Source organism: Anguilla anguilla, chromosome 5, assembly GCF_013347855.1.
Source record: "Anguilla anguilla isolate fAngAng1 chromosome 5, fAngAng1.pri, whole genome shotgun sequence".
NCBI classification, from domain to species: Eukaryota; Metazoa; Chordata; class Actinopteri; order Anguilliformes; family Anguillidae; genus Anguilla; species Anguilla anguilla.
This window is the reverse complement of record NC_049205.1, coordinates 38,056,446-38,072,949: the sequence shown is the minus strand read 5'-3', so window position 1 is coordinate 38,072,949 and position 16,504 is coordinate 38,056,446. Positions and strand designations below refer to the sequence as shown.

The 16,504-nt window shown below is 50.9% G+C and overlaps 1 protein-coding gene across 5 annotated transcripts in view; it reads left to right on the top strand.

The window, feature by feature from the left end:
- LOC118227547 (SH2 domain-containing adapter protein F-like) overlaps positions 1 to 16,504 on the top strand; it is a 114,301-nt gene that overhangs the window by 82,948 nt on the left and 14,849 nt on the right. For 2 of the 5 annotated variants that reach the window (XM_035418111.1, XM_035418113.1), the window contains exons 3-4: positions 1,004 to 1,219; positions 11,206 to 11,355. In XM_035418111.1, coding sequence (XP_035274002.1) covers positions 1,004 to 1,219; positions 11,206 to 11,355 — 366 coding nt within the window. The remainder of the gene's footprint in view (positions 1 to 1,003; positions 1,220 to 11,205; positions 11,356 to 16,504) is intronic. The other 3 variants (XM_035418112.1, XM_035418115.1, XM_035418116.1) reach the window with 2 other exon arrangements.

Here is a 16,504-nt window from a genome sequence, read left to right as displayed (position 1 = left end):
CTTCCCTCACGGGGTCCCAGCAAGCTCCGGAGGGGCGGGGACGGAAGTCGGGACGTTTCCCAAAAGAGCCGCGGGGGGGGGGGGGGGGGGGGTTGAGCGGCGTAGAGCGGCAGCGATTAACGCGCGGGAGACATTTCACTCGACTAGGCGGTGGGATCTGCGCATTAGGAAAAAGACGCCAAATTAAAAAAATCGATGTCTCGACTCCTCTGCTCTGCGGATTCTTGTTCATAAACCCGTTTTCCCACGTCACAGCAGCTGTTGCCGTTTAAAGAGTCGCGCCGCGCAGGTAGTTTTCCGCTGATTGCCGCAGTATAGAGATTCATCACAAACCGCAGAGCGCTAATCGTCGCGAGCCTTTTATTTTACACAGGAGTCGCGTCGAGATTAAAGCCCCTTCTCGAGTAAGGCCGTTCCGGCGCGGGGCAGGGGCAATTAGGCGGGTGACAGAGTCCGAAAGGTAACGCGGATACCGCGAAAAAAAAAACCGCCATAAAAAATCTGCTTAGGCCGCTAATAAGCCGGTCCGGGGTGCCAGCTTGGATCGGTCGGCGAGGCGCATCTGGAAACGGCAGCTGTTGCCCCCCCCGGTGCGGTGCGTAGACTAGACGCATCGGACCTGTTTCTGCGGTCGCAGTGAAGGCATCTCTTCCGTCTTCGGCTGCGCACCGGGAGCGTAGCTTCCGTCCAGAAACATTAGCATTCATTCAGCAGGTGCTGTCATCCAGAGAGACCCGCGAAAACTGGAAGCGCATAAAATATGAATCGCGTTAGCGTTTTCCACAGGCCGTCGCTGGCCGTCGCGGTGTCGCGTGCGTCAGGGTGGCTAAACCAGGTTGACGCACGCGTGCGTCGCTGCCAAACTGAAAGTGAACCGTCTGTTTGTGATGAGGTGGCGCGGCGGAGTTCTGGGCCGTCGCCGGCGCGCGGACGTCGCCGCGTTGCGTCCGTAACCCCGAGCGACCCTGACGCCGACCCCTCCTCTCCTCTTTCCCCCCCGCAGAGATCCGCGGCGGGCGGGCCCCGAAGGACGGGCCGGTGCGGCAGCTGCCCCTGTACGACACGCCCTACGAGCCGGAGGAGAACGGGGGGGACTCGGACCCCGAGCGGCCCCCCTGCCCCCGGGAGAGCCGGCTGCCCCAGGACGACGAGAGGCCCCCCGAGGAGTACGACCAGCCCTGGGAGTGGAAGAAGGACCGGATCTCCAAGGCCTTCGCAGGTACAAGAGCAGATCGTGAGCGCGGGGACACCTGCGCAGTCACGGGTGCAGAACGACTGCGCGGGTGCAAGCGCAGGTACGGTAGCTGAGACACCCGCGCAGTTACGAGCTCAGGGATGCCTGTGCAATTACGAGAGCAGAAGCCTGTGCGGTTACAAGCACAGAGACAAACAAGCACAAAGGCAGGGCACTTAAGGGATGGTCTTCACAGCTCAGAGATGCTTAAAGCAGTACCTTCACAGGTTAGAGCTCAGAGATGCTTAAAGCAGTACCTTCACAGGTTAGAGCTCAGAGATGCTTAAAGCAGTACCTTCACAGGTAAGAGCTCAGAGATGCTTAAAGCAGTACCTTCACAGGTAAGAGCTCAGAGATTCTTAGTGCAGTACCTTCACAGGTGAGAGCTCAGAGATTCTTAGTGCAGTACCTTCACAGGTAAGAGCTCAGAGATGCTTAAAGCAGTACCTTCACAGGTAAGAGCTCAGAGATTCTTAGTGCAGTACCTTCACAGGTAAGAGCTCAGAGATTCTTAGTGCAGTACCTTCACAGGTAAGAGCTCAGAGATGCTTAAAGCAGTACCTTCACAGGTAAGAGCTCAGAGATTCTTAGTGCAGTACCTTCACAGGTAAGAGCTCAGAGATTCTTAGTGCAGTACCTTCACAGGTAAGAGCTCAGAGATGCTTAAAGCAGTACCTTCACAGGTAAGAGCTCAGAGATGCTTAAAGCAGTACCTTCACAGGTAAGAGCTCAGAGATGCTTAAAGCAGTACCTTCACAGGTAAGAGCTCAGAGATGCTTAGTGCAGTACCTTCACAGGTAAGAGCTCAGAGATGCTTAAAGCAGTACCTTCACAGGTAAGAGCTCAGAGATGCTTAAAGCAGTACCTTCACAGGTAAGAGCTCAGAGATGCTTAAAGCAGTACCTTCACAAATACGACCACAGACTTAACCCATGGCCTACAAAAGAGTACAAACTAAGTTCTGTCCTAAGTACTAGGCTACATATATTACAGAATTTTTTTATTCTGTGTTGCATGCCCGTGCATGCATGCGTGTGTGTGTGTGTGTGCGCGTGCGTGTGTTTACCAATTATTCTGGAATTTTTTTGTTCCCGTAAGGTCTGGGTCATTTCCATTTAATTACATTTAATGAATTGAATTCATGAATCAATCTCAATGTCAGATGAAGATTTCTCAATGAGATAAAATGAGTCGCAATTTCAATTCATTTCCCTAATTGACAGAATTAAACGGACTTGACCTCGGCCCCCGGTTCCCATTACATTACAGTCGAGTGATCTGGCTTGTATTTTGAATTATTTATATTCTACCCACCACAACCCCCCCCCCCCACCCCCACCCCCGCTCTTAAAAAAACCATACAAATTTAGCATTTGTGAATTACATTTTAGACTCCTTCTGTTTTGTGCATCTCTGGCGTGACCGTTTTCCTAAACAGGCCCGCGCCTTTGTGTGGATGTCAGTGTGTCACCGGCGCATAAAACGCAGAATGCGTGGCGGCGGCGGCGGCAGCGGCGACCTTGCTTACGGAGCCAGCGCCGAACGCGCCGGGTTGTTTGTGGAGAGAGACGGGCTTTGTGTGCTCCAGGAAGAAAACTGACGCCGAACAAAGCCCGCCTTTCATCGATTTTTATAAGCGTTTTTTAAACGCGTGAATCGTTTCCGTTTTTTTTTGTTTTTTTGTTTTTCCTTCTTTTTTTTTTTGCCTTGTTTTTTTTTTCCGCGAGCGGCTCTGCTTTTTTATGTATTGATCTGACTGCAAGGTCACTTACTTCTCTCTGTAAAAAAAAAAAAGAAAAGGAAATAGCTTCTGTCTCAAAAAGGTTCCTTGGGACAGAGGTGAGGGAGGGCAGGATGGTATGGTGTGGTCACCCATCTGTGTGTTTGCATGTCTGCTGGTGCATCTGTGTGTACTACTTTAGACCACTATGGATGTGTGTGCTTGTGTGTGTGTGCTTGTGCTTGTGCGTTCATGCGCATGCGTGTGTGTGTGTGTGTGTGATTCTGTTCCTGTGCTTGTCCGTATGTGCATACACGCATTTGCATGTGTTAAAAGATAAATGCATTTAGTTCGTTTTTTTGCTCTTACTTTGTGATAAAAAATTTCTTCTGTAATTTCATCCTAATTTATTTATTAGCTTTGCAGTGGCGTTTGATTGTATATTAATGGCTTGACTAAGACTTTCTTTGAAATGAATTTTTGTTTTGCAGAGTTTCCTTTTGACTAATTCTCCAGTGAATGTGTAGTTTGTTTTGTATTCATGAAAGATTTTTGCTAGTGATGTGCCTTGATGACAACTAATTTGATGTTATGCAAAAATGATTTCAGCACATTACAGAGGTAATGAAGGCAGGTTGTTCTTGAAGTTGGAGTCTTATTTGTGTGCTTTGGTTTACCTCAGGCTTCTCGTGCTCTGCTTTCAGTGTCAAATTGGACTGTCTTCTTGATCACATTGCTTATTCGAGAAGGGCTGGGATATTGATTTGGTTTTTTTGTTGCAAAACAAAATATTCAGCATTCTTCCAGACGTCTTTGACATCTGTCCAAAAAAACCACTGAGCTCTTCTTTGTTTCTGACATGTATAATTATTTCTCAGAGAACTGCATTCACATTGGCTCCGGCTCTGTCGTTGCTTTTCTAATCAAATGTGTATTTTTTATTTGTATTTTTAAAATTTTTTTTACAAAAAATACACAAAAGCGTTAGGGTCTGATACTCAGTGTCCAAAGCCAGTCTGTTGTCTGGTCTGTGAGTAAAATGTTGTCATCAGTGTTGCATCTGCCCTTTTGCCTTTTCAGTTAAAGCCCATTGAAGCAGCTCAAGGTGAATGTTGTGGTACTCCTTTTCACACTTCTCTGTATTACCTCTGCATCATAGTGATCTGCACCATGCGGCCGGCAGCCATGATGCTGCTTTATTGATGCAGTGACGGCCACTAGTCAAAGCAGAATTTCACAAATCTCAACTTATGACTTAAGCACCTTAAGCCCTTTGTTGTTTCTGGGAAACACCTTAATCGGTTTGTTTTGTTTATAGTTTTTTATTCTTGAGTGGTCAGCACTTTAAAAAAAAAAAAAAAGATTGGTGTTGTAGCACCAGCTAGTATAATAGTTAGCTAGCCGCTGGTTGGCTAATGTTTTGTGTGCCGCCGTATTTGTCAATGTTCTGTAGTGTCATAACTATCCCTTTTTGCTTTTCATGTATTGATAGGATTGCATGGACGGAGGATGCCTTTGGTCATTCCCCCCTGTTTGTTAAGCTTGTATTCTGGCCTGATAACGGTTTTTGCTCTATAAATAAGAAGCATGAGTGTTATCCCAGATCCGCATAGTCTTTGGCTCCGGGCGACCGGTAAAATGGCAGCTCGTAACCCTGTTACAAAAGCCTTTGGAACATTGCCCAGGAAATGGGTGTTTAGTGGTACGCGAATACAGGGAAACCTGCCTTGGCTGTCACCATTTGTGCGGCGTCCACCTGCACAAGATGGCCGGTATCCCTAAGCGTGTACCCCCTGCGGCCATGAACAACACCTCCCGTACCTTTGGTTGTACCGGCTGCGTTCTCAACTTGTATGGGTGTGTCACCTGAGCACGTCGTCTACGCGCGTGTGCCTGCGGTGTCGCGTCCTCATCTTCCAGTCCGGTATCGTCGCCAGCCGCTCTGTCTGCGCCGTGCGAGGACGTCGCTGAAGAGCCAGCCCTCGTCCAGCCGCGGAAGAGCTTCGCTGTTGCGATGTTATGAATCACTTCGGGCTTATCTCCTGACAGCTATGCAATATAATGCAAATCCCCGCTCCCGTTGCGGCTTGCCGGGGTTGTTTACACGCGGTTACTTTAATCACTCATCTGCCCGTTTGACCCCCTACCATCGCGCACCCCTCCCCTAAGACCACCCCCCCCCCCCCCCCACTCCCCCTCCACCCCAAATGCATAGATGGATGGGAGAGAGAAGAGGGGAGACAAAGATGCATTAGAATGTGACACGGTGAACAAGGGCCTCTCTGCAGGGAAGGGGATGGGGGGGGGGTGTGGTGTGTGTGTTTCTGTGCGTGTCTGCGTGTGTGCATGTCAGTCTGTGTGTCTGTTTCTGTGAATGTATATCTGTGTGCGTGTGTATTGCTGTGTGCGTGTGTCTGTCTCTGTGTCTGTGTGCATATCTGTGTGCATGTTTTTGCTGCGTGTGTCTGTTTTAGTTTTTGTGTGTATATCTGTGTGCATGTGTATTGCTGTGTGACTGTTTGTGTGTCTGTGCATGTTTATCTGTGTGCGTGTGTATAGCTGTGTGTATGTGTATGTGTCTGTCTGTCTGTCTGTCTGTCTGTCTTAGTGTCAGTGTGTATATCTGTGTGCGTGTGTATTGCTGTGTGTATGTGTATGTGTCTGTCTGTCTGTCTTAGTGTCAGTGTGTATATCTGTGTGCGTGTGTATTGCTGTGTGTATGTGTATGTGTCTGTCTGTCTGTCTTAGTGTCAGTGTGTATATCTGTGTGCATGTGTACTGCTGTGTGTATGTGTATGTGTCTGTCTGTCTGTCTTAGTGTCAGTGTGTATATCTGTGTGCATGTGTACTGCTGTGTGTATGTGTGTTTGTGTCTGTCTGTCTTAGTGTCAGTGTGTATATCTGTGTGCGTGTGTATTGCTGTGTGTATGTGTATGTGTCTGTCTGTCTGTCTTAGTGTCAGTGTGTATATCTGTGTGTGTGTGTACTGCTGTGTGTTTGTGTGTCTGTCTGTCTTGGTGTCAGTGTGTATATCTGTGTGCGTGTGTATTGCTGTGTGTATGTGTATGTGTCTGTCTGTCTTAGTGTCAGTGTGTATATCTGTGTGCGTGTGTATTGCTGTGTGTATGTGTGTTTGTGTGTCTGTCTGTCTTAGTGTCAGTGTGTATATCTGTGTGCGTGTGTATTGCTATGTGTATGTGTCTGTCTGTCTGTCTTAGTGTCAGTGTGTGTATCTGTGTGTGTGTGTGTACTGCTGTGATTGTGTCCATCATGTGTAGCACAGACAGGCAGGCCAGGGAGGACATTGTGGCTGAGAAACGGCGGTGCTTAATCTGCCCTGGCCTCTGGCTGTCTGATCCATTAACTTGGACCCAGGCCAGCGAGGTCCACGCTCTTAGCCTGGGGCCATATAAGGGCCAGGTATGTAGTACACGCTCCTCGGTCCCCGGTCCTGGAGCGCAACACGGCTCAAGGTTTTTTTTTAAATTACACTTCAAGCGCTTGAAGTCCCAGGAGCTGGAGCGCGCCTCGTTTGAGCGAACGACTCAACCGGGCCCAAATTCTCCCAAGGTCGCGCCGCTGCCTTGAAGCCGAATCACTGAGTCAGATCGCTGTGCGCCGAAGTGATTTCTGAGAGAGGAAGACTGACTGCCCACGTACCCACCGCCAGCCCCCCTCGCCCCCCTCGCCCCCCCCCCCCCCCCCCCCGCCCCCTTCAGAACCCGGAGCCGTCACCGCGCTGTCACTTGGAACCTGTTTTTAATTTCCCCTGTCGTCTCGGAGTTGATAACCTCCCTGACAGGCCTCTTTCACGGGGCCGTAAACAATCCTCCGCCTTTTTTTAAAGCCCTGCCTTTTTTTTCCTCCCGCTTATCTTCCCTCGGACACATTGGCTGAACCCGAGACCCGCAGTCCCTCCCCTGCAGTCTCGGTCAGTCTCCCCAACGCCCCCCTCCACCCCCCACCCCCCCTCACCCCCCCCCCCCCCCCCCCCCCCCCCCCCCGGAGATGGACTGACCACCGCTCCCCTCCTCCTCCCTGCTGGTCTTCCACCGGTCAACTGCTCCTTCCTGGAGAGCTCGCAGAAAATGATGTCACGACCCCTCACGGACCGGGCACGTCTGACACGGGGCGAGGCGACATAGCTCAGGAGGTAAGAGCGGTTGTCTGGCAGTCGGAGGGTTGCTGGTTCAATCCCCGCTCTGGGCATGTCGAAGTGTCCCTGAGCAAGACACCTAACCCCTAATTGCTCTGGTGAATGCGAGGCATCAATTGTAAAGCGCTTTGGATAAACCATTTACCATTTACCATTACACGTTTTTATTTGTTTATGCAGAACCAGTTTTTTTTTGTACTTCGTCTAAAGGACCGACATCGTATTGGGGGAAGTCTGCGGTGCGACGGAGATTCTGCTGAAACCGGCATTTGCCTCTTGTCTAATTGTGTTCTGGTTATTGTGGCGTCCTAATCCAAGTCGGAGGAAGCAGAAGTTGTCGGAGCAGCTGTTTTATTATTCAAAGCTATTCTGTTTCTTGCGAAACTCTGCATATATATGTCGCCATCCGGCAACTTATTTTGCATATGCATGCAATTAGCCGAGCTGAATTAAGCAGAACAAAAATTAAATGCCAGTCAGTGCAAACAAGCGTGCGCGTGTGATTTATTTGACGACATTATTACCAGTAATTATTTATTACTGACTAATTAAAAATTGAAACGGACGATCGTCTCCGAAGCGAAAAAACAAAGGGAGAGGAGAAACAAACTCCCCGCTCGGTTTTCGGAGGTGTCTTTGCGTTCGCCGGCGGGAACGTCAGCCCGTCGACAGGCGGCGGATGAGGCCGGCAATTAGCCGCAGGCTCGCGCGCGGCCGCCCGTTAAATGCCCGCCCACCGACGGGGGCCTGGATATCGCCGTAACGCCGACCGTCACGGGGAACCGCTGCGTCCATGTGCCCCCCCCCCCCCCAAAAAAAAAAAACGACACTGTCTCATTTTTCACAGAAGTCCCTGAATATTGCAGCCGGGAAACCATGAAAGTCTACTGGGGCGAGATGTTGGGAGGCTAGTGTAATGAAAACCACTCAACTCCTCAACCGGTCACCCCCTCCCCCCCCCCCGCCCCATTTGAAAAGTGTTGGGGTCATCTTATTCTTAAAACCTCCACGGTCTGTTGGTTTGCGCGAGGAGGTATTAAAACGTTAAAGCTGAATGCAGTAACAGGCGGCGCGTTGACCAGACGTGCTTTAATACGCCCGTGGTCCCCGCCTTCACCTCTGCCGTAATAAAGCCGTCTCATATTCAGAGACCTCGAGTGCGTCCGCTCCCGCTTTCTTAACGGCCGACGGTGCCCTGCAAGACAGGAGCCGCGAAGGCCGGTAAAAAATGTGTGCAATTCGCCCAAGTCCGTTCGTTGTGTCACATCGCTCCGCGCGCTGTTTTTACGGCTCTGTCCACTCGGGGGAAATAACAGTGTAATGTCAGACCTGCCCAATCGGAGGTCCGCCCCCCCCCCCCCCCAACCGGCTCCGCGCGGGAAGGAGCGGCCCGGGAGGGGGGCGGTCGAGCGGCCCGGGGCGACACGGGAAACCTCGCCGTCGCGACGGGGGGGGGGGGGGGGTCACGGTCCCGGGTCGACCATGAACCAGCGGAGGATGGCACGCTAGCTAATAGCAGATAATGGTTACGCGGGGGGGGGGGGGGGGGGGGGGGGGGGGGGGGGGTTGGTCGTTCTTTGACGAAGCGCGCGGGTCGCTCAGGGTTCACCGACTGGGCAGCGTCGCTCATTGGCCGATCCAGCGAAGGCCGGTGTCAGGCGGGGTATTTCTGCGACTTTATTAGTGTATCACATCAAAGTCCTCCGGAGGGCCTTGAGAGACGGGGGTGGGGGGGTGGTGGGGTGAGGGGGGGTCATGTTATGTCTTCCGAGAGATTTCCCCTGCGTGCCTCAATTATTTCCACTTCTGCCCGGAGTTGAGAGGAAGATATTACCTGGAGCTTAGGCGCGTCTGCCTTTCACTGCGCAATTCTGCCTCGGCGCTCCCGAATTAAGGGACGCTCTTCCGAGCTTTAACAGACGGCTAAAGCCGAGCCGCTATCGCGCTTGCTAAAGCGCCCGTTCGCTGACAATATTTGGGTGAAAAAGAGCAACGTGCTGGCTTAATGGCTCAAAGGGAGCCGGGGGGAGGGGAGGGGGGGGGGGAAATGGGCGAGCTCCGTTCGAGGCTTCGCCGCGGGCCCCCCCCTGCGCGAACCGGCTCCTCTGCGAGAGAGAGAGAGCCCGCGAGCGGCTTCCCATCTCCCGAAACAGCTACGCGCTAATCTGCTGAGGGGAATGTGAACGAGGGCAGTGATCGTGGCGGCAAAAAAAAAGCTCCCGGCTATACATCCTCCCCCCCACCCCACCCCACCCCACCGCACCCCACCCCACCCCACACCCCCACTCCTCCAGAAGCCGGAGTTATTAGTTTAGCTGTCAGAGCGCTCGAGTGTTCTTGGCAGCCTGACCTCGCCGCGACTCCGCGCCGCGGTCTCGCTGTCACCGAGAGGAGCCCCGAGCCGACCGCGGCCTCGGCGCCCGAGGCACCCCGCTTTCTCCTTATCCGCTCGCCGTCGCGTAATCTCTCCTTCCCCCCTCCCCCCCCCCCCCCCTTCGCTCCGTCTCGCGAGCCGGCGTCTTCCTTCGTTATCGTGTTCCGCCGAGACTCCCGCAAATTCCTTCCCGGGACCAAAAAAACAAAAAAAACAAAAAAACTAGGGCGAATTTTAGCACGCCGCGGCCGTCTCCCGGGCACGCCGTGGACGCCCCGTTCGCGCCCGACTCCGCGCCTGTCAGTTCTGAGCCAGCGGCGGCGGGCTGCTCTCGTCTGAGCCCCGTGGCGAGTCTGGCGTAGCGCTCGACTCGAAATGAGTGGCGGCGCTGATTTCAAAACGTGCAGTTTTTTTGGGGAGGTTTTTTTTACCCTTCGGTTTAATTCCGGTGGCGTACGGCGGATACGTTGTCTGTCTGGCTGTCACTGAAGCGAGGCTGGTTTAAGTTTGGGTCAGCCAGCTTTGTGGTGTTACCGTTTATTTCCCCTTGTTCTTGGACGGAGTGTGACACAGTGGGTAAGGAACTGGGCTTGTAACCGAAAGGTTGTAGGTTCGATTCCCGGGTAAGGACACTGCCGTTGTACTCTTGAGCAAGGTACTTAACTGGAATTGCTTCAGTATATATCCAGCTGTATAAATGGATACAATGTAAAATGCTATGTAAAAAGTTGTGTAAGTCGCTCTGGATAAGAGCATCTGCTAAATGCCTGTAATGTAATGTAGAACATTCTTTGTTTGGCTGAGTTAAAGAGTGAGTGAATTATAAGTGGAGTTGATTTCTGGACTCTTGTTTGACTCGATAGCTTGACTGGGTATCCTGTTCCCTCCGCAGGTCTCTCTGCGCGCTCAAAGCCTCGACTCCCGCTGCCTCTTTATTAGCCGCCGCCGCGGCGAACGCTTCCCGGGCCGGCGAACGAAGAGGAGCCTTCCTCTATCTCCGTCTTTATTTACGGCCGCTTCCTCCTCCGTTTAGCCGGAGTGCGACTTCCAATAAAAGACGCGCGGTGTAAATCAAGTCCCCGGGCCGAAACCCGCGCCGACGCGGACGCCGGGCGGAGCTCTGAGGCGGGAGCGCCGGGCCGAGGCGCGGGGGGAAGGATTTGACAGGCGCGCCGCGTCAGGATTGATTGCGCGGCCCCTCCTCGCAGCGGAGGGCCCTGCTCTCCGTGAAAACCCGCCGCCGCCGAGCGTCGCGGCGTCACGTCTCGGGGTGACGGCGCTCGTGTTTCCGGGGAAACGATCGGCGGCGTCACCTCTCGGCCCCTCTCCGAACGCTCGCGGCTAATTGGCCGAGGCTCTTTCATGATTAATTAGAAGCACTTCCTTTGGAAGTCATTGAAAATCTGCGCGAGGTAATAGTTAATCACTTAGCATGACACCTTGTAAAAGGGGCTGTGTAAGAGGAAGAGATACAATGGAAAACAATAGAAATGAGTGCAAAGCTTTTTCTTTTCCTTCTTCTGTCTGGTTCTGAGACCTTTGTTGTTCCTCAGGCGACGCTGAAGTTCTGCCTTTCTGGGTTGGTCCTTGCCTTTCTGTTTTTCTCACTCTCCTTTCTTCCCCCTCCCTCTCCCTCTCTCTCTCTCTTTCTCTCTCTTTCTCCCTCTCTCTGTGTCCCCCCCCCCCCCGTGCTTTGGGACCTGCCGACCCTGTGCCGCTAGCAGTAGAGATTAAGGTCATCAAGGACCTGCCCTGGCCCCCGCCGGTGGGGCAGCTGAGCAGCACCTCCCTGCTGGCCGAGGGCGTGGAGGTTCCCACCCAGCCGGCCCAGCCCTCGCCCGGACAGCCCGCCTGCGACCAGCACCATCACGGTGGGTGTGTCCCAGAACCCCCCCCCGGGATACCAGATTTCCATCACGACGACCATTCGCTCCGACCCTCCCCTGTCTCTCATTAGCACTTAGCTCCTCCCCCCTCCCCCCCGTCCCATCACATGACTGCACGCGTCTCCCCACGTCCTCATTTCACTCCTATCTCCTCGCTCAATTCTTCCGTCCCGTCCTTCTCCTTCCGCACCCTTTTGTTCCGTAATTAGGATATTATTCATTGTCACTTCCCCGTGTCTGCGAGAAAAGAACTGGGTCAAAGAAATGACACGTTGTATGACTTTCTCACTTGAGAAATGTAACCAAATGTGAGATCAGTCCTGCGCTGCTCTATTATTATAGCCGACTCTGGATCCGGCGGCCATGTTCCCTCCATTAACCGAAGAAGCTTTTTTTTTTGGGGGTGAATATAAATGGCGCACGTTAGCGCTCCTGTGTCCTCCGTACGTGGAGGAGGTGGCGTTTCTGGCCAAGATTGGAGCAGTTCTCCATCTGGTTTTGCCCGAGGTGGGACATTAGTCACGCCGGTTTAGGCCTGCGCAACAAGGTCGGCTTAGCGCTAATTCAGCTGAGCGTTTCTCCGCGTTGCTGCTTTCTACTGGAAGCCGCCCACTTTCTCATACCCCGCACACGCTCGTAAAAGTTACCAAACCTTCGCGGGCACAGCCCATATACGCAGCACGTGCAGTCGGAAGGTCTACACCTTCTACTCAAGGCGCCCTGTTTAGTTGTGGGTTTGTGTACAGGTTTTGTTGTTTTTGTGTTTGACCGAAAGACTGTATAACCCATTTTCATGGAACTACCCTACGTGCTTATGTGAATTTATCTGCAGTCCAGTTTGTGGAGGCTAAGAGAGAAAGACGCACACGCACACGCACACACACACACACACACACATACACACACTACACTCAGAGGAGTACATGCACAGTTACGGTTTCAGTTGAAGGGTATTGGTTTGAATATAAGCGGTAGGTACATGGAAACTATTCTTAAAACTGAACATGCTGTGTGTGTGTGTGTGTGCTGCATAGAAGGCTGTTCTGCTGGAGACAGTGCAGCCCCAGGCAGAGGTAAGTTTCATTAGAGAAATTCAGAGTCTCACTGACTGTTTTCATCACAGCATGTATCCCTACTCCCACTCATCATCTTGTTTTTGGTTCAGTTGCAAAATCCTCAACTGTATCATTCAATATCCTGCTGCTGTATTTATGAATGACACCATGATTATGAAAATAATGAAGATTACCTCTCCATGAAACATCGGTTTATGAAATTCCTTTATACGGAGTTATAAAGCAACACACACGCGCGCTTGTACTGTACCCACGCATATACACACACACGCCTGTGCGTATGCACGCACATATACACACAACGCACACACTTGCACACAAACTCACGCGCAAACACTCGCCGCGCCCGGTCGAAGGCGGTTTACCAGGTCAAAAGCGGTTTTTCTGACCGCAGAAGTTTGCGCGGTCAGTTTCTAGCTGAGTCGTCCCGCCCAGCCGAGCGTAGATCCTGTTGACGCCCCCGGTGGAAGTGTCAGAGCTCACCTCGATTTCGGCTGGCTCGTGAGAGCTCCTGAGCGGTTCAGGGTTTCGCCCAAGCTTTAGTGCGGCTGCCGTAAGACCCACCATTACATTACATTACATTACAGGCATTTAGCAGATGCTCTTATCCAGAGCGACTTACACAGCTTTTTACATTGTATCCATTTATACAGCTGGATATATACTGAAGCAATGCAGGTAAAGTACCTTGCTCAAGGGTACAACGGCAGTGTCCTTACCCGGGAATCGAACCTGCGACCTTTCGGTTACAAGCCCAGTTCCTTACCCGCTGTGCTACACTCCGTCAGCATCAGAGCAGCAGAGGCTCCATTTAAAAGCGGCGCGTTGCTCACGACCTGCTTTTTTACCCGTGAGCCACCACTTTATTCCAGGGAGAGATCGTCTCTCTCCAACCCGACGTCCATCCATCCATCCGTTATCTGTACCCACTTATTCCTGGTCAGGGTCGCGGGGGGTGCTGGAGCCTTTCCCAGCGTGCATTGGGTGAGAGGCAGTAATACACCCTGGACAGGTCGCCCGTCTATCACACGCACCATTCGCTCACCATTCACTCACACGCTCATGCCTGTGGGCAACTTAGAGTCTCCAATCGGCCTACCTTGCATGTCTTTGGACTGTGGGAGGAAATCCACAGAGACACAGGGAGAACATGCAGACTCCACACAGAAAGGCCCAGGCCGGGATTCGTGCTACCCACCGCACCAGCGTGGTGCCTTTCCAGCCTGACATCATCAGCATATCTGAGTATCTCTCATCAGAAGAGAAATCACATCTGCATATAAATTGGAGGTCCTTTGTTTGGGTGTGATGAAGAGCTCACGCCTTTTTATTTTCTGACATGAGCTAATTGTCCATTTCCAGGCGTTTTTTTTTTTCTTTTTTCTTTTTTCTTTCTCCTTGTCTTTTTTTTCCCATTCCGCGGATGCAGAAACACTGTAATTAAAAAAGCCCTGATCTGATCTGGCAGCACGCATTGGGGGAAGTTTTTGCGCCCCCCCCCCCCCCATTTGGTGGCTCACTCCCTTTCTCTTCAATAATCAGTCCGACACCGCTGCAGGGAAAATGTCTTAATGATTGCAGATTCTCACCCGCTACGTCAGTCAAGGCGTCAAGGGTATATTTAATCCGTAGAATCAAAGAAGGGGTCGCTTTTTCACAGGGTTAAGGAAAATAAGGCTCTTTAGTAGAACAACCCCATACATCGCCATGGCGTTAACTGCTAGTCTAGAAAATGAAAGAGTCAATTTTCGCAAAACTGGTAGGCTTTTTTCCGAGAGCTTTTGTGTTAACTGTCACAATGTCAGACTGGAAACATGAATTCACATTTGACGGCACAGCAATCAACAACGAGGTTTCCCAATTGAGAAGTGAGCTGGTATGATTGAGAGGTCATTTGCAAATGAGAAGTAATTAGATGGATTCATTATTAAAACTGCTCTGAATTTGTGCTGCGTTTTTCTTTGTGATTTTGGAACGTGAGCACATTGGCTTTTGATGCTTTGGGCTTCTGAAGCCTTCTTTTGGAACGGCCAAAGTCAAAGTTTTGCTGTGTCTGGAGATCTTTCCTATTAAAACTGGGGAGAGGAGCTAGGTAAAAGACAAACACTCATTCACATGCACATACACACACACACACACACCTGTTTGCATGGATGCACACACACGTGCATGCACACAGTACACAAACACTCATACACATACAGGATTATACTCGTTGATACAATTACATTCACACACACACACACACAACCTCACTATATAAACGCAAATGCTTTGTTAGGCACACACAGAGCACAAGCTCTCACCCACCACGCAAACAAAGTCACACGTGCTCAGACGCAGCCTCACACACATGCAGCGCGCGCTCACGCACACACACACACACTCAGAAAGGCTACGTTCTGACAGGAAAGGTTGAACGGCTGAACCTGCCCAGGATAACCATCTGCCCTGCGTAGGTGGGAGAGGGAGCGTGCGAGAGAGAGAGAGAGAGAGAGAGAGAGAGAGAGACGGAAAGAAATACGAAGGGAGGGAGCGAGAGAGAGTGAAAGGCTGAGGGAGATGTAGAGAGATAGAGAGGAGGGGGTTCAAAGGGAGAGTGGGAGAGAGCAAATATTTAATCACGTTCAGAGAAGGGCTGGGCCTCCATGTTGAAATTTTGTTAGGTGTCAAGGAGAGTTTAATTACCTTGTTGTTTCAAAGCAAAGCCCTGGAATTTCCATATTTCAAAGAAAACGAGAGCGGGAACGAGGGGGGGGGGAGGGGGGGGATGCAATTAGTTTGTCGGATAACCTTCAATTTTCGCCGGCTAACCTAGAGGAAATCGCGAGGATTTGCCGTACCGCCTGCCTGTCTCCTAAAAAAAAAAAAAAAAGAAAAAGAATCTAACGCAGTCGAGAGGAATCGAAAAGGCTATCACCTGCGTTCCTGCCGAAAGCGGCGTGGACACAGAAGAGGGCCCCGAGCTTGTAAACGCGGTGGAGCCGGCGACCGTTCGGAGCTCTCCTGACCCTTCCCTTGCGTGCGACAGGCTCTGCGTGCGTGCGGGCGACGCGCTTGCAGCGGGAGCGAAGGTTACCGCCGAGTTTGAGCGCTGACAGCTTGTTTTACGTTGTGATCTGTCTCAGCCCCCCCCCCCCATGCGAATGCGCCTCCCCTTGCCTGAGATGTTGCCATAGAAACTGACCGCTTCAATTATGTACAAATATACACATGACGCACAAATACAATACACATATTTCCTTTCAACCAGACATTTTGGAGTGTGTGCGCTCACCTTAATTGGGTAAATACGCAGAACATTAGTCAGTATTATAAGATTCATTAAGATAAGATTATAACATATTTGAAAAGATTTTTATATCTTTTTTTTAATGAAACCTGGGGGGAAAAGGAATAATTTTTAAATCTTATTGTGACCATTACGCTCAACTGAGCTCTAATGCATTTCATAGTAGTTGAAAATTAACACCGAAATTCAACTGATTCTGAGGAGGTACAGGGGAGCCCCTGGTGGTCAGTGTAGAAATAGCAGATTTCTTGTAGCCGCGTTTTGTTGTAAAGCTGTTCACTCATTGTTCCCCTCTGTTTAGGTAGTCCACGCGCCATTTAAATACATAGAAATGTATAGATTTTTATAGATACTATTAAGGTTTGTGCATATTATATATTATATTTTTTTCAGTAACCAAAAAATTTTAAATAAAGCAAAATCCCCTGTGAGTCATATAAGCATATTTGCCATTTTGACGGCCTCCAGTTATCAGGAAAGCTATATTCCTGAGTCCTGATCGGCTCTAGCCAGCAGAATTTCCGTCCAGATCAATATTTCGCCATTTGATTGCCTCGCCGTCTGCGGTAGCTCTGTCGAGTCAGTGTAATTAAACCCTTCCAACAAGACGACCCGTTAAATTGCGGTGGGAAATGGGAAAGACGGCGGAATAAAAACAAGAATAAAAAAAAAACGGCAGAATAAAAATAAAATAGAAATGGCTGTTTTAAACACCGCCTTTCCATCGAGTGCCACGCTTTGATATGATGAAATTACACTGTAAAGC